This window comes from Rhinolophus hipposideros, assembly GCF_964194185.1.
Source record: "Rhinolophus hipposideros genome assembly, chromosome: 8".
Taxonomy (NCBI): Eukaryota; Metazoa; Chordata; class Mammalia; order Chiroptera; family Rhinolophidae; genus Rhinolophus; species Rhinolophus hipposideros.
Window position 1 is genome coordinate 2980472 of NC_138054.1, and position 25511 is coordinate 3005982.

At 40.3% G+C, this 25511-nt stretch overlaps 1 protein-coding gene across 2 annotated transcripts in view; it reads right to left on the bottom strand.

Moving 5' to 3' along the window:
* The window catches only part of GMDS (GDP-mannose 4,6-dehydratase), a 667570-nt gene that overhangs the window by 333377 nt on the left and 308682 nt on the right, over nt 1–25511 (bottom strand). For both annotated transcript variants that reach the window (XM_081055077.1, XM_081055078.1), the window contains exon 7: nt 13568–13695. In XM_081055077.1, the coding sequence (XP_080911203.1) occupies nt 13568–13695 (128 nt within the window). The remainder of the gene's footprint in view (nt 1–13567; nt 13696–25511) is intronic.

A 25511-nucleotide genomic window follows, 5' to 3' on the forward strand; every position in this document is an offset into this window, starting at 1 on the left:
ACTATATATAGTGATGGATGTTAACTAGACTTGTGGTGATCATTCTGTGATCATATATATATATATATATATATATATATATATATATGTATTATATACACACACACACACACACACACACACACACACACACACACACACACTGGGGGTGCCAAAAAATGCACACATTTTAAGAGATGTTATCTATGTTATTACTTTTCAAAGTTGAATTGAATTACGTACCAATGTGTAATATGACGTTTGCTCAAAAGATGGCGTTCATCAAATGAATGTTAGCTGCATTCATTGTATTACAATTTTAATAGTTTTTTCCTTTCCTAAAATGTATGTTTATTTGATGATATATATATAGATATATCAAATTGTTATGCTGTACACCTGAAACCAATATAATGTTATATGTCAACTGTATCTCAATTAAGAAAAAACTAGCTATTGTTAATTGAACCTTTAAGAAAAGTTGTACGTTGTAAACATTTCTCGATTATATTCTCAGTCACCTCAGTTTGCTGGCATGCAAAATTGGTAGCTTACTCTTTAGAAGCAACTTTTCTTCCTCAAAGAATAGAATGGTGTAATTCTTTTCAAAAGACTGAATTCTAGTTACAGAATAAAATACATGTCAAAAATGACAATTATATACATTTTTTTCACCTTGAAAGAAGGCTGTAGTATAACTTTTCCATCACTCCAGTTGAATTCTCAGACCACCAGTGTAACAGCAGCACTCAGAAAACCGCAGGCCTGGCCTTGCTAGAATATACATCTAGTTGCTGAAGAACAGGAAACGAGGCCAGATGGTTCTGCTGAGGCAAGCACTTTTTCCCCCTTATAAACCAAAAAAGCCCCAATAGGTCAAACACAAAAATGCAGATATGGTAAAACGGAAAGCTAACAGGGAGATTTATGTAAATAAGACAAGTCTAGTTTTGCACTATGTTTCCATCTACACCAGTAAATGGGTGTAGGGGAAAAAAGGAAGGGAAGGGGCCGGCCAGGTGGCTCAGGCGGTTAGAGCTCCGTGCTCCTAACTCCGAAGGCTGCCGGTTCGATTCCCACATGGGCCAGTGGGCTCTCAACCACAAGGTTGTTGGTTCAACTCCTCAACTCCCACAAGGGATGGTGGGCTCCACCCCCTGCAACTAAGATGGAACACAGCACCTTGAGCTGAGCTGCCACTGAGCTCCCGAATGGCTCAACCACAAGGTTGCCGGTTCGACTCCCACAAGGGATGATGGGCTGAGCCCCCTGCAACTAGCAACAGCAACTGGACCTGGAGCTGAGCTGCCCCCTCCACAACTAAGACTGAAAGGACAACAACTTGACTTGGAAAAAAGGCCTGGAAATACACACTGTTCCCCAATAAAGTCCTGTTCCCCTTCCCCAATAAAATCTTTAAAAAAAAAAAAAAAAAAAAAGGAAGGGAAAATAAAACAGTAGATCTCTACCATAGACCTGCATGGTTTTCTTGAAGGGCAGAAAAGCTGTTAGCAGTCCTGAAATAGGCGCTGTGGCAATTCTGGAAACCAACAGTGGATGATTTGGGTTAGGCTGAGCCCCTCCGGGCTATCACAAACACTTTTTAAAATGTGAACCTTTAAATAGAGTCTAAAGCGACCACAGTGTGCACTCTCACTTCTTGCACATCCAGTTAAGGTGGGTGTTCACAGTCACATGAAGTCCAAATGTGGGGGACAGTGCCCGACACAAACTCCCGGGGCAGTCTCCCTCTCAGAGCCCCTCGGGGCCCCCTCCCTGTGGCCAGCACACAGCCACGCCTCTGCACACACCACTTGGACGTAGGCCTGTGTCTCCTGCAGCACCCATTCATTCTCTGGTCTCCTTGCACCAGAGTCTGTGCGTTAAGAAGCCCTTCCAGAGCAGAGTGGCCATGGGCCATGGCTCTGGCTAGGACAGAGCTAGTGCTGGTCACCCAGAGACTGGCACAGACTCTGGGGGACAGCTGGGCTGTGGAGGGGGCTGGGACTATGGCTGGTAGCTGCTGCCGCCCTCGGGGCACGAGAAAAGGAATGATCAGAATTGGGCCCTGGCATCTGTGTCACGCGGTGGCCTGCACGTCACCCGGGACTTCTGGGGGCGAGTAAAAGTAACCCCTGGTCAACTCTGTCACTGCAGCTGAGTGTCACTCCTAATGGAGGCGTAAATCCCCAAATGACCAGTCTCCATCGTTATGGCAAAATTCATCATGTAGCACTTTCATTGGTCATGTGACGTGACAGATAGCACATTGAAAAGACCATGAGATTGGAGTTGAATTAAAACCCTGAACTATCTGTTTGACCTCAAGTCAGTAAATGTCTGTGAATAATGAGATCCTTTACCTGCTGAGTGAAGAGGCTGGGCAGGATTATGCCTGAAGCTGCTGTAGTTTTTAAGTTAAAGAAACCAATAGAGCTAATCTGGCTTGAGGTTCATTCACTCTCTGGTATTCATTCAATAAACACAGCTAAGCACCCCAAAGTTTCAGGTGTTCTGAAGGGCAAAAGGGGGCCACTGTGGTGCTCAGACACAGGCAGTTGTGTGTCTGTGAGAGGCTGCCCAGCGAGGTGGGGTGAAGGCTCTGGTGGGGGCTGGAGGGCATGTGAATGTGGGGGGGCGGCTACAGGGCCCCCCCGGGACGGTCAGGCAGGTAAGGAGAAGGCTGCGCGGGCTGCGCCTGTGGCAGAGCAGGGTCTGGAGATGAGATGAGCAGGGCACAAGGCTGGGTTCAGTCCAAGGACCAGTGTAGGCCAGGCACACGGCGAGGGCACATGCCTCGGGAGCAGGAGGGGTCTGGCTACACAGAGCCAGCAAGAGACACTGGCAAAACCCTGAACAGCACACTCCCATCACCAGCCTTTATTCCGCGTGGCATGCGGGACTCTGCTCCCACTCCCGCACAAGAACGCAGAACATGATGAGGCCAGAAAGGAACACCACGGAGCCATAGACAGGGGAGTCAGACCACTATATTCTCGCTGGCAGCTGGTCGAGACACAAAAGCAAACATCCACCAGTACCCCAACAAGGGGCCCTCCCACACCCCAGTCTCACCAGTGGCCGCGCAAGATACAGGAAGTAGGATCCACAGGATTTGCAATCCACCATCTGCTCTTGCTAATCCCCCTTGCTAGCTGCAATCTGACATCCGCTTCTCTGCCAACCAACCAACCCCCTAGCATAGCTATGGAAGTTATATTAGTGGCTAATGGCTAACCGGTAACAGCTGATGGCCACCCAGCCACAGGGGGTGGCCATCTGATTACAGCTGATGGCCATCTAAGAACTGAGCCAGCACCTTTCCACCTGAGGCCGAGAGCCTGGAAACTGCTCTCTGGGACTCTGTCCCCACAGAGGGAAAGAGACAGAGAGGGAGAAGGAGAGGGAGAGAGGGAGAGAGGGAGAGAAGGAGGGGGGGAAGGAGGACAAGAGGGGAGAGGAGGGGAGGAGAGAGAGGGAGAGGGGGAGGGAGGGCGGGGGAGGGAGGAGGGGAGGGAATGTCAGTGCAGGTGAGTCAGGCAAGATCCTGCTGAAATGCTTCACTACCTAAGCGGACTCATAATGCTTTGAGCCTCACTGGCCTCCTAACATCCTGGGCCCTATATCACACATACTTAAACAAGCAAACCGGTAATTCATTAGGGCTAATTTTAATAGATGACTCATTGGGCCCAGCCAGTTAATGAAGCTTTGGTTTCCCAAAGGCTCCAGCAGATAGTTGTTAACTACAACGAAGCTTTTAGCTGCCACTGACAAAAGGCAATGGAATTTCGCCACCTATGCCATTTCTTCAAACTTCTTACTTCAGGTTTTTTGAAGATAAGTATCAAATGAAGTGATTTCTGTTAAACCTGTATTTCCTGTGCAGAGTTGATATCTTCTTCAAATTATATGATTGTACAACTATTAAATGAATCCCTACTTCAGAGGAAGTCTCCTATTTAGGACATATGACCTGGCCTTTTAACTTTTGACTCTTCCAATGTTTCATAGTTTCTTTCTAACTCAATTTCTCTTATCTGTGCTCTTTGTTTCACAGGATGAGTACAGATTCTAGAAGGCCATTAATGAGTGCTAGTTTATTTATAATTCCTAGGGGAGTAAGCATACTTCGTTAAATGGTCAACATTTGAAGTCAGTGAAAAAAATGGCTTTAAAATCTCACAGGAATGACTAAATACACCAAGTATCAGTGAGAATCCTTGTGCTGTACAGGAACACAGGGGTTGCACTGGAGAGAAAGTGGGGTGCTGGACCGATTGCTTAGCACAGCAGGACTTCCGGCCAGGGTCTCTCCTTTCAAAGCCGGCTTCTCCATATGGAAAATGCAAATAATAATTCCTTCTCTCCTAATCAGAGGCTGACATTTGTTGGGAGAATCAAATACAAACACGTAAATGATAAAGCAAACACAAATACAAGAGGATAACCTTCAGGGGGTTAAAAAAAGTCTAGAGAAAGCTCTTTGTATTTTGTTTTCAAACTTGAAATTTAAGATCCAGTGAAAATTAGCAAGTAATTTTTGACCTAAAACAGACACCATTAAAAAAAACACCAGGAAACTAGGAAGCCCCCAGGATTCCAATGTTTGCCTTCGCAATGGATAAAAGGAGGAAGGTGCCATGGCCACACCCAGACTAGCATTGTACTATGTGGCTCTGCTTACAAAACAGCCAAGAGGCAAGGCCTCGGTCACCTTCCTGGAATGCTACCTGCCTACCGGGGCTCCACCCAGGCAACCCACATAACGTGGGCCCAGGGGCTGAGGCACACCACTCCACTTCATGAGTCAGGCTGGAGCACGAGCTGGGAACAGAGATCTGAGCTCTGACCACGTGGGTAATGTGCGGGGGTGGGGGGGGCGAGGGGAGGAGGGATGAAACTACACACTTAGAGAACCCCAAAAGATACTACACAATGGTTCTCTTTTCTTCTAACTGCACAGTGTGCAGATTTTCTACAGCTACTATCAAATAACTCTAAAAATGTTTAAGTTCACTTTTACATATATTTAAAGAAAAGGCTATTACTCTTAGAAAATGACCTGCTCTGTGTGTGTGTGTGCGCGTGTTAGGGGGATATGGACCAGGAGGCAGGATAGAGCGAGGGGAAGGAATGGATGAGTGAAAGTTTTTCAGAATAAAATCTGTGATGGAAATCTCACTCAATCTAGTAGAATCCTCTACTAAATGAGACTCTTGGAAACTGAGAGGAAGAGATGACCACACAAATAAAGAGGTTTCTGAGTAAGCAGATAGCAGTTACCGGTCATACTGAGGGGCATTTGGTCTTGTAAACTAATGCTACTTTTGTATTTTGTATTTTTAAAATTGTGTCTTAAAAGTCAGGGCCAGTGTAATCATTCTCCCTTTCCATTTGTTTCCATCTTCTCAAATATCTTTCTTTTAAAAATAGGAATAAAGTCTAAAAATAGTAGAATCTAGCGATAATTGGGAAACTTGCCACAGTATGAGAATATATGGGCACATTTCAGTTTTCCTTTACGGTCTGCATGCAATAAGAGAGAGCATACCTTGAAAACATTTTGCTGGAATTAAGTAAATCCATCACAACTAAAACTGAAATTTGGTAACATCATATTCAGTGGGAAATGTCTTATGGTAGGTCTAGGAGACAATCTGTTAACAGTAAGAGGAATAAACCACATTTCATATATACATATTCATTTTTATAAGTTTTATAAAGAAATGCTCAGATAAGGATGTTCCATTAAGTTCAAGTATTTATCAGGTAGCAGTTCCCTACCATGCGCGCAGGAGACACAATTACAACAAAGAGGAACAGCTGCCCAGCTTCAAGGAGCTTCCCCGACAGACTAGCGCCACATCATGTCCTGTGTTTGTGGAGAACGATTTTATTCTCAGAGATCTTGGTCTACTCAAACTACGCATGAGGTAGTGAGCAGTCATGATTTAAGCCCAACTATTCTCTTTGTGAAATGACAAAACATAGCCAAAGTGATCTCAAACATTTGACTTAATTCTGAGAGGCAGCTAGGGAAGCCAAACTAAGGAGCAATTCCATCTCTTTCTTTGGGAAATTACTAACAATTTCCATGTGAGGCTTAAATCAACAATGCAAAGACAATTTTTCAAATTGTTTATCAATTTTGCCTTTATACAGAGGGTACCACAAAAATGTATACACATTTTAAGAAAGAAAAACTGTATTAATTGTAATACTCAATATACACCCATAACAAAAGATGAATACAAGTCACGTTTGACTTCTGCAATGACAAGAGGTGCTCAAAGTGGTTACCATCAGCGTCCAGACACTTCTGATTACCACGAACTACTGCTTGAGCAACGTCGACCAAAGTGTCCACTTGTATACATTTTTTTGGCACCCCGGTATAATTTGGCTTCTGTAAAATTGAACGAGAATTAATTGGGGTTAGTGGAAGCCTAAGTCTATCTTTTTCTTTTCTAAAATGAAAATGGGATCTTCACTTAACGGTACCCCAAATTCATCTATTTGGTGTATTTAGCTTGCATGCATGTTACAGCCACAGCTTCTGGAGCAACTCCAAAGGGTACACGGGGAACCTTTTGGCCATTTGGTGCCAAGAGGATAGCGGCTTTGGACTATTCATTAATTCCAATAAGGCACAGAAGACAGACCATGGAACAAAGTCATTAAAGATATTTCACTAGCAAGTCCAAGTGTCCAGCGTGCACAGTATCTATTCCACACAAGAATCCGAAGCAGTGCCTTCTCCTGCAGGCATCTGCCTCTTGGTCTCACAGCCACTGCCCTGCAGAGCAGACAGTCAGTGGGAACATCACAGTGCCCAAGTTCAGGTCTAAGTGCTCCAGACAAAGCCATCAGTTCTTCCAGTTTTACTAAAGTCAACAGGTAGAAAAAGAAATAACAGATTGTACAAATGCAAATGACCAAACACTCATAGTGGGGATCAAAGTTTTTCTTTGCCTAAAAGAAAGAATCCAGAGAATCTCTGAGACTTCACAGCCATGATTCCTTGGCAGAGAATAAGCAGAAGACACATTTTCTAGAATGAAGTAAACAGAAGTAGAAAATGAAATGTGTGTCTTTGGCTTGGGGAACATTCTACTTGGTAAATGTTTTTTGCTTTGTGGCTTTGGATGCAAAGGCAAAATTAACACTTTTGTATGAAAGGGTCCCCTGAGGCCAAGCCTGGGAGTCTGTCTCCTGGGCTCCTGGGACAGCAACAAGGAGCAGGCACGTGGTCTGAGGAAGTTACAGAGCAGGGCGTCAGCGCCAGGCTCTGTGGGGACAACACACACAATGTTAGTAAATGATTTCCTGCAATAAAGCACTAAGAAGTAGGATAAAGCCAAACAGTACTTTAGAATGAATTTAAAAATGAGCATTTTGACTCTTAGGAGAAGGAGAGAGAGAGAGAGAGAGAGAGAGAGAGAGAGAGAGAGAGAGAGAGAGAGATTATTTTCTGGGTGTTTGTGGGCAAGGGTTAAATGAAAATAAGAGAAAGACTACCCTGATTGCAAATACTTTTCTTCTCCTTTCGAGAGTGCATTAGTATCAAAATGAAGCATGTGATATTAAAGATATATATCAGCTATAGGCAAAATTATCACTAAATTTAGATGATGTCATATTTTCTGAGGCGATTACATCTATATCACATGCATGGTCTTGTTATTAAAATTAAATAGCCAGTTTCCACTTGTGGGCGGAGGCAGGTATGGAGTGAGAGACACCAGTGACAGGAGAGACGACGGAGGGGCAGAGAACGCACAGAGGCGAGCGCGGAAGCGGCTGGGCGAGCAGGGTGTGCGCAGGCCCACGCGGGGTGGGAGGAGAAAGCCGTGGGAATCTGATGGCACTTCCCGCGCTAGTGGGTGAGCGTCGTAATCCAAGAGAGAAAAGCGCTTTTCCCGCTGTTTTCCAGGGACTTTTACTGTCAGGAAGAGAGCCATACTTTCTTAGGTGCAAGGAGGCGCTGTCTGCGCCACGAAGGTATGACGCACTTGGCATCCAGGGAGTCAGGGAGGAGCACAGGCGCCCGCCTCAATGTGGTAGTCGTGCCCATTAGTCCTAAACGCCGTTCACACAGCCTCATAATCCGTTTCCACAGGCACTGTACCTACTGCATACGCAAGTCCATTCTGTAGTCATTTCCATTCTCTCCACACACACGTACTTACGTACATTTGCCGAGAGTAACTTTTCTAATTTAATGGCAGATGATCAATTTTATATTTTAAATATACAACTGAAAATATGATCTAAAAATGCACCCACCTCCATGTTTCTACATTGTCTGTGCATAAAAACTTAATGACTAATCCATTCTAGAAATATGGATGGTGCAGGCTTCAGTTATAAAAACAATCATTTAAACAGGGCCTACAGTTTCTGGGAATTGGGAGCATGGCTGCTGCTGGGACTTGGCCAGAGGACAGAAAGCAACTATGACTTTCTGCATTTCCGCTAAGTGAGGCCTTACTAAAGAATGGACGCGGGCACCACGGACACTTAGAGAACTCCCACACAAGACGAAATCAAGGTATTCTCCGGAATATGGGGACAACAAAACAAAGGTGGTTGATGCTGTTGTAATAATGAAGCTTTCCCTTGCAGACTAGATGAGAAGAAAGGACTGGGGGACAGTGGTCAGTTCTCCCAGCTCTGTCCAGTCTACTCCCCACAGACAGAGGCTCCCAGTGTTCCCCAGGCCTCTTACCAGCTGAGAACTGAAAGCTATAATGAAAGTGAACTCGTCTAGAAGCCAATAGACACTTAAGTACCCACTTGCCCCAAACACAACCTTTCCCTTGTTGCCTAATACACTCAATCTGCTGAAGTTCAGCAAGATCGGACAGCTCTCTCAGCCAGCCTCTTTTCTTCCAGATATTTCTCTTCCCATTGGACTATTTATGGCAGAAAGAGAAAAGTGACAGCAGCTTCATTTTCTGTCTCTCTGGGAAATGGAAGGTTACTCAGACCCTGCTGCTAATGTCCCTCCCCTCCTCACTTCAATATAAATGAGTGGTTATGAACATGGCTTAGGTATCAGGCCAGGCCTGGGGTTCAGGCTTCCTTCACCTCTGCTGGCCGTGGTTTTGGGTGAATATGTTATCTCAACTCTCCAACCCTTAGTTCCCTAATCATAAAATGAGGACATACTCTCTACCTTTCAGGACTGTTGTACATACTCTGTAAGATAAAGCATATAAAGTCCTTCGTGAAGTTTCTGGCACATAATAAATGCCCAATAATTATATGGCAATTATTATTTTAATTTCTAAAAGTAGCTTTTTGTTATTAATCTGTGCTCCCTGCCAAAAAAAAAAAAAAAAAAAGCAAGAGAGAAAGAAAGAAAAGGGTGTGTGTGAATATAATGTTACAATGTAGCTGAATCTCCACATACCCCCACCCCCACTGCCCCTGCACCAGCAGAACTGCTCAGGAGCATCTGTATGGTCAGCTTTTGGCAGTAATGGCTTTTTACTGAGTACTGGAAAGAGCTCAGACTTTGGCCACTTGATTACTTGTGTATCCCAAGAGCAAGGGGCCAGCTTGTGGGTGGTGAAAGCATAAAGATACTCCCATCCCAGTCCTTATCAATTAGCTTATCTCTCAATATTTTCTGGCTACCACTGTGTTCCCGCTAGTTTTCTGTCAAGGTGGGATCACAGTGGGACCTTGTTAACCAAAGTGTTACCATTCATTTTATTTAAAGATACGGTGCCATTTCCCAACTCTGTCCTGCCAGGTGTTAATACTTATTATTTATTAAAATGGTGGAAAGGTAAGCAAGTTTGAGAAACTGGGCAGGCTACAGTAAACATCCCCATAAGTTTTGAGAAGTCTGTCCTAAAATAAAGAAGCTAGCTTGCCTTTGTGCCATATTGCATTGTGCAGGCTTAGTTGACTTTGGACAAAGTTTAGAAGACTGTCACTTGTAGCCACTAGAACTACGGCCATGGCTAAGTACTCAACAGAAGATACAAGTATGTTGAAGGAACAATGTTACCCAGAGAAGCTACAGATTCTCTCTTTTGCACTTTTCAGGACCACTAACACAATACTGATTATGTGAATTTGCTCGAATGGGGTATACCATCCCCAGGTGTTCTCACAGATACGAGGGGCTTCTTACTGTACATGGACATAGGCAGGCGTGAGTACCGGTTGTGTGGTAGGTATCACAGTTAGTTTACAAAAATAAAAATATTTTAAAAGTTTGAATTGCCAACTGACTATATCACGTAAGAAATGCAAAAGTTTGCTAACCCTTGTTTGTGTAAATTCAGTATTTATAACTTTGCTCCATTAGCACTACAGTAATTCTGAAATACTATTTTTTTCTGAAAGTGCAACAAAAATTATAGATGTTAGTTTTAGGATATGGGTGTTGGGTACATGGCTATTCATGTTAAAAGTCATTCAATATTTCTGTATGTTTAAAGTGTTTATAATAAAATATTGGAAAAGATGTAACTGCATATAACTTGTTTACTCTGAAGTGCAATATAATTTAATATAGTTTGTATATTCTTCATTTCAAACTGAAATACCTCTTACGCATTCAAGTAATTCTAAAATCATTTTCATCTAGGAAAGAAGATTATAAATGGATGTTAATGAATCTGACTCAGCAACAGGCAGTGGTTTTGTATAAATAGTTACAAAAATGTTTACAAGACAGAGGTAGATTCTAATCATGTTACGTACAGCACAATTAAAGCTAATTTTTTACAGGGTTGTTATTATGTCCTTTTCACAGATGGGTAAATTTAGATATAAAATCCGTCTAAGGCTGAAGAACAAATCGCTGACACAGCTGGGATCACCTACACCTTGTCTGTCAAACACTCTTCATCATAAAACTTCATCTATAAATTAAAAAGTGTAAGTGGCGTAATCTAAAGATTTATCACCACAACATGTCTGTGTGTGACAGGGATGACACAAATGAAAACGTGTGTAAATGAGATGCTATTATGAGTTGTTTGATCTGAGCCTACTAAGGCTTCTTCATTCTGAGGCTAATCACAGGGCCAGTAACAGATGCATTTTAAACAAACGCTGCTTTTTTTTCACTCTTATGCTTTTTGATTTTAATTATGGCAACATCTACTTTTAGTCATAAATCTGTGAAGTAATCTCATTTTAATGCATTTAGAAATGCATGGGATGGTAATATTTCTTAAAATGGAGAGAGCAAACTATGAATTCTTACTTATAATGACACTTTTTTAAAAACCAAGAAATTAAGACTTCTTTCAGAACCAAGAAATGAGAACTATAAAATGCTTCTTACATCAGCAACACACGTCACTATCAGAATCCCAGGGGGATCCTCAATTTGAAAAACTCACTTGTATTGTGGGACACATCAGGTCTTGAATGCCACAGAGAAGGACTTAATTTTGTACGTGTCTCTCTGTAAAATGTGAAAATTGTATATTATCACCAAAAGGCCAAAACATCTTGCTCTCACGGGAATATTTTGGCTTCTGGGCATGCTACACTGACATCATCTTGTCAAGGAATCTTCAAAATGATATCATTTGTAAATTCTTTGTGAAGTCTTTAAGCCAAAAGGTTTATAAAATACTTTTATGTTAAATAAATACAAATGCGGGCCCTTTGTACCAAGATGTGAGCTACACCCCGGAACAGTGCCACCTGGGGAGTGAATGACAGCAGCGTTCTCCTTCCTGATCCACTGAGCTCACCCAAGGTTTTCTCATCACGTATGGGTTTATTCAACAGTCTCCTGCATTTCTTGGTGGATATTTTGGCCTATTTTAAAAATTTATTTTGTTTCCTGATTTAAAAACTGCATATATAATTATGTCAAGTATAAGGAAAAGATAGAAATATAAAGAAGAAAATAAATAAAATAAATAAAGAAGAAAATAAAGAAGAAACTAGTAAGAAGCATTAACATTTTGGTATAGTGTTTCTGTCACTGTCAAAATCTATTTCTGAGTTCCAATACAAACTTTTATTTTCTTCACAAATGTAAAATAAAATCGAATGACACTTGATCTATTTGGTTCCTGAATTTGAAGAACAAGAGTTTGAATAAAGAGCCATATATCTATATATCTATCTACAGATATATAGATACATAGATATATAGATATATAGATATGGCTCTAAGTACATCCTGTATATCAAAATGAGATTATTGAAGAAATAATGCATTTTTACAAAACTTGCCTCATACTTTTAAGTAGGTAAGACCACATAGGTTAGATAAAAGAAAGTTTCAGCTTCTCTTGCTAATATCTCCTTTTTCCTATTTTCTTACAATTTCTGAAAGTGTGGCCTTAAACACTTTTTAATGTAATGTTTTTAAAATATATCTAAGGATTACTGTCATAAAATGTTTCTCTGTAATTACAGCTCAGAAGAACATATTTAAATGATGTAAATGTTGTACTTTTCAGAATTTAAAAATCAGAACTCTTTTTTGTCCATAATATAAAAATTGGTGTTAATACACATTTTCAGTTGTTATAAACAAAAATACCGTCACTGCTGCAGCTAACCTCTGTGTTAGCCAGCAACGGCTTGTTAGCTTTCTTCTGCAAATGTTCACGTTCCTTTGGAATCACATCAATGACCAAGGAAGCCAGATCCGGTTTCCCAGAGAGGAATCATTAAGGACAGAAATAGTCTCCTGAGCACAGGAAATCTGCAAGCACCTAAACAAGGACAAGCAGGCTCCAGGGAAAATGACAATATCACTAACATGCTCATTCATGTCTGGCCACAGAACGACCAGAGATATTTAAAAGCATACTAATCAGGCAAGGTAAAATGTAACTATTCATTGAAAGAAAAATCACACTACTTACATATATATAACAAACGAAACTCAAACCAAAACTTAGTACGTATATAAATCCCAAGAGTGAAAATTTGAATTTCCCTTATTCTATATCCATTATTCTGCAACAGCATCATCAATATCTCTCTCTCTCTCTAGTTGACAGACAAAGTTGACTGGCGTGCAAAGCCACACTTTAAGAATGTATAGGGTAATAACCAGACTCTTCAGCAACAGGAACTAAAAGCGCCATAAAATATTACTCATAGAGTAATTTAGTAGAATAATGTAAATTTGAAAGTCTTAGGTTATACACATTGAAATTAGGTAGTATTTCATGAAGATCTGAGAACTAGTACCTTTACACCAAAGAATTCTTTCACGGTTAGTTACATGTGTATTGAGCACGGGGAAGGGAGAGCGTACAAAAGACTGGGGAGCTGAAAAATATCTTTAGAAGGTGAGGAAGAATACCATTGAAATCTTTTTTTCATCCATCATCCAAAACACTGGCAGGCACATTTTAAATAATTAAACAATTATGAAAGGCTTCCTCATTCAAATAACATTCAGTATAATTGACAATATACATTAAACCAACCAGCCTAAATCGAAAGCAGTATGAGTGTGAACATATCTGCATTAGCAAAATGTTACATGCTACCAACTCCAGGTCATGCTTTCCCACTAGCAGCCTGGCATTTCAAACAGCACTTGATACAGGTATTTTTAAGAACATGAGTTAGTTCCTACCTCTACATAGTCCTTGGCATGGCCCCAATCTCGTTTGGCATCCAGATTTCCCAAACTGAAAGACTCCATTTGTCCAAGGTAAATCTTAGCTACTGACCGGCTAATTTTTCGAGTAACAAAATTAGCTCCTAAAAAAGAGACAAAAGATGTATTATCAGTAGAGTATATTTGACATCTAACAGGTTGGTGAACCAAACCCTACCTCAGCCTCTGGGCATTCTGTTCATTCTCCCCCCTCCCCCCTAAAAATAATAATAAAGAAAAAGAAAAGAAAAAAATGATCATTAACTGTCATTTAGACAAGTTAAGAAGCTCTAATTCTAAGTGTCACATCAGCTCTACTTTCATAACAAACATTTTTCTTTGAGGGACGGCTTAGACATTCCTAATTTGTTGCTGCAATATGCGACCCAGGCATTAGGCCAAAGAAAAGCTATCATAATGCCAGTTTTTTAAACAGAAAATTCAAAAGGGTTGTATAAAGGGAAATGCCAGAATGGAAGACAGACATCTAAGACCACCCTGATTTTTTTAAGAACATAAACAGCACATATTCCTATTAATAAAGCTATTTTGGAGCTCATGGGGAGAGAAGAGGGGAGTAATTTAGCTCACAGGGTATACAATTAATTAAAAGAAACAAACCAGATATGCATTTGGATTGTCAATAAGTGGTGATCACTTTCATTTAGAAACTTGCTCAGCTACCGAATTATAAATTATGCCACAGCTCTAAATCAAAAGTTTCTCTGTGTTATATTTACTGCAACACCACTTTCCAACTCCATTTAAGTGTTAGCTACAGGAATGAGCTCCTGAATTCTTTATAAATATTTTGAAATGAATGGATGAAAGGTGTCATAAATTGAAGAAAGTAATGAAATTGTTTTAATATTCTCTGGTCTTTAATGAAAGCATCTATCTACTTTTAAAAGTCTACAAAAAAGGAGAAAATTAAGATACTGCTGAGACAATTTTATCATGTCCCTGTATCTAGGTAAGTTTATCACAAAACACCAAGGAATGCCAGATTCTCCAGGTCATAGTAATAACACACATACAAACTAGCCAATAACGGCTTCATACAGTTTAGATAGATTGTTATCGTAACTTATCACATTTCAATTACTTTAGCTTTGTTCTTTTGCAGGTGAAGCAGGAAGGTGAATGTTATGATGAAAAGTTTTGGCTTCTAGAGAACCTGGCACAGGGATAAGGGGAATTTTTCTAAGTAGGTTCTCTAACTTTTGGCAAGACTATGGCCCAGTGCAAGTTCAAACACAGACCAGGTTCACTTACTACACAAACTTGGTACACATCTACACCAATGCCACATCATTAAAAATGACGGTGGGGCTCCCATGGAAATTCAGATGTTCAGTTTCCTTTAGCACTTCACAGAGTACCTTAGAAATCCAAAGTTTCCACTTTCCATGGCAGTTTATAAGACACACAGAAAGCCTTCAAAAAAGAGCTTTTCAAAATGAAGAAATATTAGGTGCAATCCTTCTCAATCTGTTACCAACTAGCAATATTATATTTTCTATTGAGTTGTAACAATTAAATTTATAATTAAATTTAGGTTTCTTGAAGTCTATCTTTCTACTTTAACATCAAGACTATACTGTCATATAATGTCAGGACTATAGTGTCATTCCAAAATATACTAGATAAACGTGTGATGCCAAATCATTAAAAGAAGTCCCCAACAGAAAAGAGTTATTATTCTATTTACCAATAAATTAACGTTGAGGAGTCAAATGTAAGCATGTGACCTTATTCAAACAATCGCCGTAGGCCCTACCCTCACTGTTTCTCCTTTCATCCAGTACTAACTGAGCAGCTGGCAAACACCAAGTCCTAAGCTGGGGCACCTGGAACTGAGAAGCATCCCGACTCTTGAGCAGCACGGAGAGGGGGAGAGAGGCAAACCTGTGCTGCCAGAAATGAAATGACAGGTTTGCAAGGAGGGAAAGAGTCAGGGCCTTTACACAGCTGCTGGCTGCGGTCAGGAAACACCCACCAGAAAAGGAGCCTGAACTGAGTCTCCCCGTGAGGTCAGGAACATGTTGGTTATGAAGCAGGGACAACGACCCAAGCAGAAGGAGCAGCTGAGACAGGGAAGGGCCAGGTCACAGGCTTTTCTCTCCACACACTTCCGGAACCTTGTAATGACCACAACCAAGGCACGGCTGACGATGGACACTGCTTTGAGCTAAGCTCCTTAGACACAGAAGCTCATTTAATTTTCGGAGCCATCCACAAGCTGAGAATTATTATTACTTCTTTTGTAGATGAAGAAGCTGAGATTTAAAGAAGCTATGCCAACTTGCCATTCTAAAACAGGACTCAGGTCAATGTGCATGTGACTGTAAAGCCAGGCTCTCACCTTCCCAGGATTTAGAATGCACGCTAGGAAGTATTGGAACCTTTCTTACCTGGATCCAGAAATTATCTTGGATAACTAGTCAAATAGATTGGAAATGTTTAGTTCTTTAAATTTTTAACATTATTATTTACAACAGCTTTACTGAGATATAATTCACATAGCAGTACAATTCATCCATTTAAAGTATATAATTCAATGGCTTTTATTACACTGAGAAACTGTGCAGCCATTACTACAATCAATTTTAGAACATTTTCATCACCCCAGAGCCTTTAGCAGTCACTTATTTGTCACCAAGCCTCCTGGCCTTAGGCAACCACGAATCTGCTTTTTGTCACTATAGATTTGCCTGTTTTGAACACTTCATATGAATGGAATCACACATGTGGTCTTTTGTAACTGGTTTCTCTCACTTAGCAGATTTTCAAGGTTCATCTATATTACAACATAAATCACTACTTCATTCCTTTGTTATGGCTGAATAATATTCTATTATGTGGATATAACATTTTATTTATTCATTCATCTGTAAATGGAAATTTGGGTTGTTTCCTTCTTTTGGCTATCGTGAATAATGCTGCTATAAACATTCATGCACAAGTTTTTATTTGGATATTATGCTTTAATTTCTCTTGGGTATATTCCTACACGTGGAATTATGGGTCACGGGGCAACTCAGTGGCCGCACCACTTTACATTCCCACCAGCAATGAACTGGGGTTCTCATGTCTCCACATCCTCCCCAACACTGATTATGGTTTATCTTTTTCACGATAGTTACCCTGTTGGGTACCGAGTATTATCTCCTTATGATTCTGATTTGCATTTCTCTGATGACTAATGACATTGAGCATCTGTATTTTCATGCGCTGTTGGCTATTGGTTTACCTTCTTTGGAGAAACGTCTGTTTAGATCCTTTGCCCATTTTTGAAATTGTGTTACTTGTCTTTTTATTATTTGAGTTGTAAGAGTTTTTTATATATTCTGGATCCAAGTCCTTTATCAGATACATAACTTACAAATATTTTCTCTCATTATGTAAGTTATCTTTTCACTTTCTTGATGGTGTCTTTGATGCACAAAAGTTTTTGTAATTTTGATGAAGTCCAATTTGTCTTTTTTCCCCCCTTTGGTAGTATGAGCTTTTGTTGTCATATCCAAGAGAGTTTTGCCTAGCCCAAGGTCATGAAGATTTTTCTCCTATATTTTTTGAATGAATTTTGCTGATTTTGTTTTAACATTTAGGTCTTCATTCATTTTTAATTAATTTTTTGTGTATGGTATGATGAAAGGGTCCAATTTCATTGCATGTGGATATGCAGCTATCCTAACACCATTTGTGGAAAAGGTCATTCTTTCTCTCTTTGTTGAAAACCAATTAGCCATAAGGTGTGGGTTTATTTTTTACTTTAATTCTATGCCATTGATGTGTATATCTATCCTTATGACAGCACCACACATGCTTGATTACTATAGCTTAAGGTAAGTTTTAAAATCAAGAAGTGTGAGGCTTCTGACTTTGTTCTTCTATAAGAGTATTTTACCTATTCTCAGTACCTTAAATTTCCATATGAATTTTAGGATCAGCTTGCTAATTTCTGCAAAAAAGTCAACTGGGAATCTGATAGGGATATGTCGAATCTGTAGATCAATATGGGGAATACTGCCATTTTAGCAATATTTCATCTTCCAGCTCATGAACACAGGATGTCTTGCCATTTATCTAGGTCTTTTAAAACTTCTTTCAGCAATGTTTAGTAGTTTCCAGAGAGTAACTTCTTTTGTTAAATTTGTTCCTAAGTATTTTATTCTCTTTGATCTCATTATAAATGTGACTGGTTTCTTACTTTCATCTTCAGATTAATTTTATACATTATTGCTACCATACATTTTACTAGTTAAATTCTTAGGAGAGACTTAAAATGATTTTTAAAATATTTGCTCTCTTCATTTTTACTCTTTATCATGCAAGACTGCTGGTGTTAGGAGAGAACTATATAAAATCATTGAAAGCTAAGTCTTAGAGGTCATTCTGTCCAACCACCCCACATGTGCAGGAGACCAAAGAGGGGCAAAGAGAGGCTGCATAGCTGCCCACAGCCAGGACAAGGAGCTGTGCCTGACCTCAGCCTGGCCCAGCTCGCGCTGTCTCCACTAATCCCCAGTACGATACAGGCCGTAGCCCTCCTCACATGGGATCCCTTACGTGGTTGTGCATTATATACAACACAAGTGGATAATGGAACTTCCTATGTATTTTAAATACATACCTGATTTCTAAGAGCCTTAAACTAGACCCTAGCTAGGAAGAAGACCAAGAAATGAAAAGTCAATCCAGTGAACGGACACAAGGCCAGCTGTGAGTTGCTGGCATAACCATTTAATAACTCTGGAGTTAGTTTCCTCCATAGAACACCAGTATAGGAATATTTACCACAGCCACTCACAAGGTACACTAATGTAGGTGACATGTGTTGTAGAACATAAATCGCCACAGAAATGTAAGAAATTAATATCAACATGTCTTTGTTTATAATCGCAGTGCTTACCATGTAGGTTTGATGTTTAAGTGAAAAAGATCTAGGTAATATGAATAGCAAGTTCTCAATAAATGTTAGCTATTATTATAATTATTGTATTACAATGTTAATAGTCTCCATAATTAAGCCTCAAAGAAAAGTTCAGATTTCTTAGTTCTTTTATGACTAAGTCTCTTAGCTCTGTTTAAATTCTGAGATTGAAAACATGTATTTGTAAAGATATATGTATCCTTATGTTCACGGCATCATTCATGGTGGCCAAGACACGGAAACGACCAAAGTGCCCTTCGACAGAGGATTGGATAAAGAAGAGGTGGTACATATACACAATGGAGTACTACTCATCCATAGATGAAATACCACCATTTGTGACAACATGGACGGATCTTGGGAATATCATGCTAAGTGAAATAAGTCAGATGGAAAAAGTCAAGAAGCATATGACTTCACACATAAGTGGGATATAAAACTGAAAGTAACAAACAAACAAGACGAGCAAACATTCACAAAGACAACCATACAAGTATGGTGGTTACCAGAGGGAAAGGGTCATGGTGAGGAGGTAAAAAATGGTATAAGGGGGTCAAATATATGGTGACGGAAGGATATTTGACTTTGGGTGGTGAACACACAATGCAATATGCAGATGATGTATTATAGAATTTTACACTTGAAAAACCTATATATTTTATTAACCAATGTCACCCAATAAATTTAAACAAACAGCTACAGGCAGACATGCAGAGACACACACCGAAAGCACAAATCAATGTTTCTTAAATCACTGTAGGTTAATTTCTCAATGTGAACTCATTAACCTAGGGCAAATAAAGTTCCCACATAAATGTATATTCATAAGAAAGGGATCAGTTAAGAAGGGATTTAGTCCCAATATTAGTTGTAAGATTGAGACCGTGAGTTTTGCTAGTGTTGACAGAATGAAAAGAACAGAATTTGTTTCAGCAATATGGTAGACAATAAAAGCTGCCACACTGAAAAACACTAAGATATGCTGGATAAAATATTACCATTTATTTGAATTCAATGCTGAGTCTCCAAGAAGAGCCCAGATGAAGGGGGAGCTCCTGAGCATAGGTCAGGGGTGTGTGCTAGGGGCAGAACTGGAATGTCATCTCAGGACCTGAAAGCAGGCTCCAGCTTTATGTCCAATCTGAGGTGAAGAATAACGTCTTTCAGAAAGGACACTGGAAGTAGAGCTACATACTATGTGAGTTACTGATAATTCTGTTACTATTATCAGTGCTACCATCTTAAGCAAGTGTTTTAACTTTTCAATTTGCTTCATCTGTAAAGTAGAATTATAATCCACACTTAGAATCAAATGGGGAACTACAAATCAAAGGCCGCATGCAGAACACTGCATCAATGTTAGTTATAAACACTGTGCTGGATATTTTTACTGTGATAAAACTTTCAGAATAGGGAGCTTTTTTTTTTTTTTTGCCTTTCTCTTTACATGGTCATCTCCACAGTTAGCCCAAGGCTGGAAGAAGATTAGAAGAACTACATGGATAGTCAAAAATAAACAGTTAATATGCATCCTTATGATTCAAAACAAGAATCTGTAAAAAAAAAAAACAGAAAATCTGAAAGGAAGGCATCATGGAGAAGTTGCTTTCTAAATAACTGTAGTGCATGCAACCCAACGTGGTCCCAGTTCAGAGGGTCTCCCACAAGCTAGCCCTTCGGGCTCTGATGGGTGGGCAAGCAGCCGGAGGCCCTCCCAAGCAGACAGAAAGCAGTGGGCACACAGGCTCCAGGTCCCCTTTCTCAATGAGGGAGAAGGACAAAAGTGGGGGTGGGAGAAGTGAAGCTGCGGTGTTTTAACGTGGCCTCTCTGGGATGAGATAACGAATAACTGATTGAAGAAATCGCTAAGAGGAGCCTCCCGCCTACTTCACTGGAGAATCTGAAGACATCTCCTTAGGAGGTACCCAGACTGATCCAGGCAGCTGCACCAGGATCCACTTGGCAGTGATGCGAGTCTCTCCAGCAGGCCCACCATGGGACCCCGAGTGGGCCTGAGATGGTGAGGGTGGGGAGCCTGGTAGCCGAGGCTTGGACGTCAGACCTCCTAAGCCAGGGACAACATGGAAGCTGAGGCCTAGGCTCCAGAGGTCTCTAGTGCATATGTCAACGAGGGGTGGATGAGGACGGCTCGCCCCAGGTTCTGTGGAGAGAAGCCTGAGTTTTATCAGCAGCAAACATCAGGAAGAGTCAGCCCTGGGGTTGTGCCACCTCCTTGGCCATCAGACAAGGGCGTAATCTGTACCAGCAGCTCTGAGCTGAGCCCACCAGGCCCGCAGAGTGCCACTTGGGCCTCAGGATGTCAGCTGTTCCCTGTCAACACAAGGTCAAATACACCACATCTGTGTCCCGTGCACCCAGATGCCATCTCGAGGACAAACAAGGGAAGATGGCAAAACTAGAAAATCTGACTTCAACATTATATTATAGTACACACTGAATCATTTTTAATTGAATTTGTTCTTTTTGAGGAAAGTATAAATTTAATATTTAGGACCGTATTCATTTCTTGTGGCTGCCATAACAAATTAATACAAACTGGGGGACTTAAAACAACTGAAATGTATTCTCCCACTTCTGGAGGCCACAAGTCTGCAATTGCAAAGCAGCGCGTTCCTCTGGGAGCGCGGGGGAGAGCCCTTCTTTGCTTCTTCTGCGCCTGCCAAGCCCCGAGCACTCCTGGCTCGCGGCTGCCTCCCTCATGTCCCCGCCTCCATCCTCACCTCACCTTTGCCTGTGTGTCTGTGGATTGGCCTCTTCTGTTTCTTGCAAAAACACTTGTCATTGGATTTAGAGCCCACCCTAGTAATCCAGGACGATCTCTTCATCCCAAGAACCTTGATCACATCTGCAAAGAACCTTTTTCCAAATCAGGTCACATTCACAAGTTCTGGGAAGTAGGATGTGGACATCTTTTTGGGGACACCACTTAGCCCGCTATAAGGATCCAGGATTAGAGTATTTGAAAAAATATGATAAACATGAATCAGGCATTGCTATATTATTCTAATATCATCGTAAGGGTATATATATATATATATGAGCACAATAGTGAAATAGAGTCTCTAATTGTAAATTGTTAATTTAAAGGTGATAAAATAAGTTTCCTCTCTATTTAAACTCTGCAAGCTTGACTTAATTAATAGAAACAGCTCCCTGCCTCTCTTTCTTTAGAGAATATACATCTTCTTACAATGTTGGACTGGAAATGCTGTGCTGTATTTACAAATTTCCTTTCTCATCATTCCTTCCTGAACCTTTCTTCTAACATAACTTCCTTCCTTCTTAAAACGAATTCTTTAGAAGTTGCTTTAATGTAAAAAAATTGTCTGGCTCATACATGAAAGACAGTTTTGCTAATTATACAATTCCAGGGTGAAAATTGTTTTCTCTTAGCATGTTCAAAGCATTATTCCACTGTCTTTTGGTTTCCTTTTGTTGCTATTGATAAATGTGAGGCTGAACTGTCATTGCGTTGTAGGTTATCTTCTTGGTCTTTGGTATCCTGGAGTTTCAATGCCATGTTTCTAGACATGGTTTTCTGATTTGTGTCATGGTATTTCTTATATCAGCTCCGGAAATTTCTTAGCAACCATCTCTTTAAATATTGCCTCTTCTTTACTCTATTGTCTTCTATTTCCTTCTGGGAAAGAATGTTAGATCTTTTCATTTTACCTTCCAATCTCTTATAATTTTCATCTTTTTATCCTTCTCTGCAGTATTCTGGGTAACTTAGAAATTAGATCTAATTTTCCCTCAGCAGTCTAATATTTAAGACAGCCATTTAATTCTTTATTTCAATAATTACTTTTATACTTAATATTCTTTTTTTTCACATCTTTTATATTCTGTTGCTGCTTAATTATTATGACATCTTTTTTTTTTAACTTAAATGTCTTACTAATTTTATATTCTGAATTTGATCATTCCAATCTTTAAAGTTCCAGTCCTTTAAAGTTCTTGAAGGACTAATTTATTGTAATTTCTGCTAATTTTGATTGATGTTTATTTCCTTGTGCATTTGGTGACACTAAGAGTTCATGTTTACTCATTTTAATCTGCTGGAAACCAGAGGGCATCTCTGAGAATGATGGGTTCCTCCTGAAAGATTTAGCATTTGTTTTTGAGAGAAGCCAGGAGATATTGATTTCTGGGACGGTCCATGCCCTTCCACAGCGCCCAGGTGAGCACAGTTCTGCTTTTCCACTGTGCTGCTGTCTAAGGCCAAACCTGAGCCTTCTAGCTAAAGAGGTGTGGCCCTCACTACAGGCCTATCAAAGTCCTTGCTTCACATCACATGAGGATTGGACACCACCTCGCTGTCCATCATGGTCCCCTCCTACCAGTAGGAGGAAAAACCCCAGGAAGATGAAGACAGATTTAGAAAAACAAAAAAGAATTACTTGCTCTGCATACCTGGATGTAACGTAAATAATTGTGCCTCCCTATACATATTCATTTTTATTTTCACATTAGACCTTCAGAAAAAAATGAATTTTATGTTTTCTTTTCTATGGAGTATTTCTGTATAATGAATATATGTTTATAAAAATATATGAATAAACCTAAAATTTGCTCACTGTTTTGCTCACACTATTTCTTTAGCTCAAATACAATTATCTGTAAAACTTTTTTCATATACCAGGCGAACTATACTTCTTTCCCTTATGAAACTCTGGACCATTTTGTCTTCATGTTTCTTCCCCTCTCCACTGGGCCTCACTTCCTGTCCCGACAGATGGTGAGGACCATAGAGGGCGGCTCAGATACAGAAGAACTAAAGCCAAATTTCTACTTCCCTGCCTTTGTTCTTGTGTCTAATCCTTACATCATTTGTGTGTGTATGCGTGTGTGTGTGTGTGTGTGTGCAATGTATGTACACATTCCTTGTTAATTTAAACTTTCTACTATAATATCATAAATTATCAAATATCTTCTAAAACAAAAAATTGAAGGAAAAGGAAAACTGACAAAATCTATAAAATATACACCTCAAATTAGCAGCATTAAACTTTAAGACATGAATAGTAGCACACATTGAACTTAAAGAATTAGCTCATCTGTTAAATCACAGTCTTTACCATAATTTATTATACTTCAGTAGAGTTTTAGTTCTTAAATACAAAATGCAACATTGGACATCTTATGACCATCAAGTGGAACTGAAGGAAGAAACACTGAGGGAGAAATAGTTAAGTCCTACTAGGGACAATTCTTCTGCTTATCAGATTCCTCAAAATTATTTCTTGTTCAAACATATATGTTATTATGGCCCTGCAATTATACTATTTAACTCCAAAGAAGCAAAGTACCTCTGAGCATGTGCAAATTTTATTGTTTGTTTGTATACATGTACACACAATTGTGTGTGTGAGCACAGACATACAAATACATGTACAATTTATCCCTGTCAGCACTCAAACAGCATCTGAAGTAACTTCAATTTCTCTAATAAAAATTCTATTCCATTGCCCAGTACTTCATCCCAAAGCTTTTGATGTAAAGACTTTTTGGAGTTAGAGAAAATACAAAGACAGTTTGGACAATATTCATGGGAAAACAGAAATCATTCCAATATACCCTGAACCCCATGTGAACCTCTGCCTCGGACCCCCGCAGTGGCCCTGTAGGAGTCTCTGGCACCCGCTGAGATCTGCCTGGGCCACGGCTCAGTGCGGACAGGGTGTAGAAAGAAGAGACACTGGCAAGGTCGTGGCTGACCGAGCAGACCACCGAGATCAGAGCGCTCATACCTCATTTGCTCACTGAGTCCTGCCAAGAGCAACACTATTTAACTGCAGGTACTCCAAATCCAACAGGCACGCTTAAAGGAATCTCGGGCTCACAAGCGGACCATTCACGATGTGCATTTGTTGGGGACCGCTCCCATTTTTTGGCAACTTCCACAAATATGTGCTTTAAAGACAAAGGTTCAAAGCACTTTGTTATTTGCATCAAATGCTCAATGGCTTTTCTACTAAGAGTTAGAGAATTCAAATTCATAAATCCTCATTTCAGGGTTTCTTAGTTTGGCCATTATTGTCATTTTGGGCTGGATAATTCCTTTGTTGTCGGGGATGTTTAGAAGCATCCCTGGTTTCTACCCATTAAACGCTAATAGCATCCCCCTCCTTAGTCATGACAACCAAAAATGTCAGCAGACATTGCCAAATTTTACCTGTTGATACCACTTCCTTAGTTAAACAAACCAACCATGACAAAGACAAAATCCCACAAAATTTAAACCAATTATATATAAGTGCTAATCCTACCCACAGATACACTGTGTTATTTTAAGTCTATTCATCTGATACACTGATGGAACTATCAGGGAACTAATAAACATGAAACATTTAAATCATGGTGAGACAGGGTGAGTCCAAGTGAATACATGGGTCTGGCCTCCTGAGGATGGTCTAGGGAAAAGCACACATTTGGGAAACATTGATGTACAGATGGTATTTCAAGCCCTGTGCGCAGGTGACACCACCAAGAGAAGGAAGTGAGCAAGAAAACAGAAATCGTCCAAGATCCGAATCCACTGACACTACTATGTTTAGAGGTGAAACAGATGAGAAGGCAGCAGCGATGATGACCGCAAAGGAGAGAGCAGAGAGGCTGAAGGAAAACAGCCGTATGGAGGGATTCTGAAGGCCTGGGAGTGCGTGACTGGGACGTCGTTAATCACTGCGCCTACAAGTCGGGGAAGGCAGAGGACAGACGGAAAAATGACTCTAGTGATGGCAGCGAAGAGGTGACTGCAGACCCTGTTCAGATGCGTCAGAGAATGTGGACAAAAGTCCAGTGGGTGAGAGGGTTCGAGAGAGAATGGAAAAGTGCAGACAACTCTTTTCAGGAGTTTTGCTATATGGTAGGTATGATTAAGAGAAGGAAGTATGATGAAGAGAATCCCATTTCAAGAGTGGAAAAGAAGCATCTTTGCATGCTAAAGGGAAAGAGCTAGAA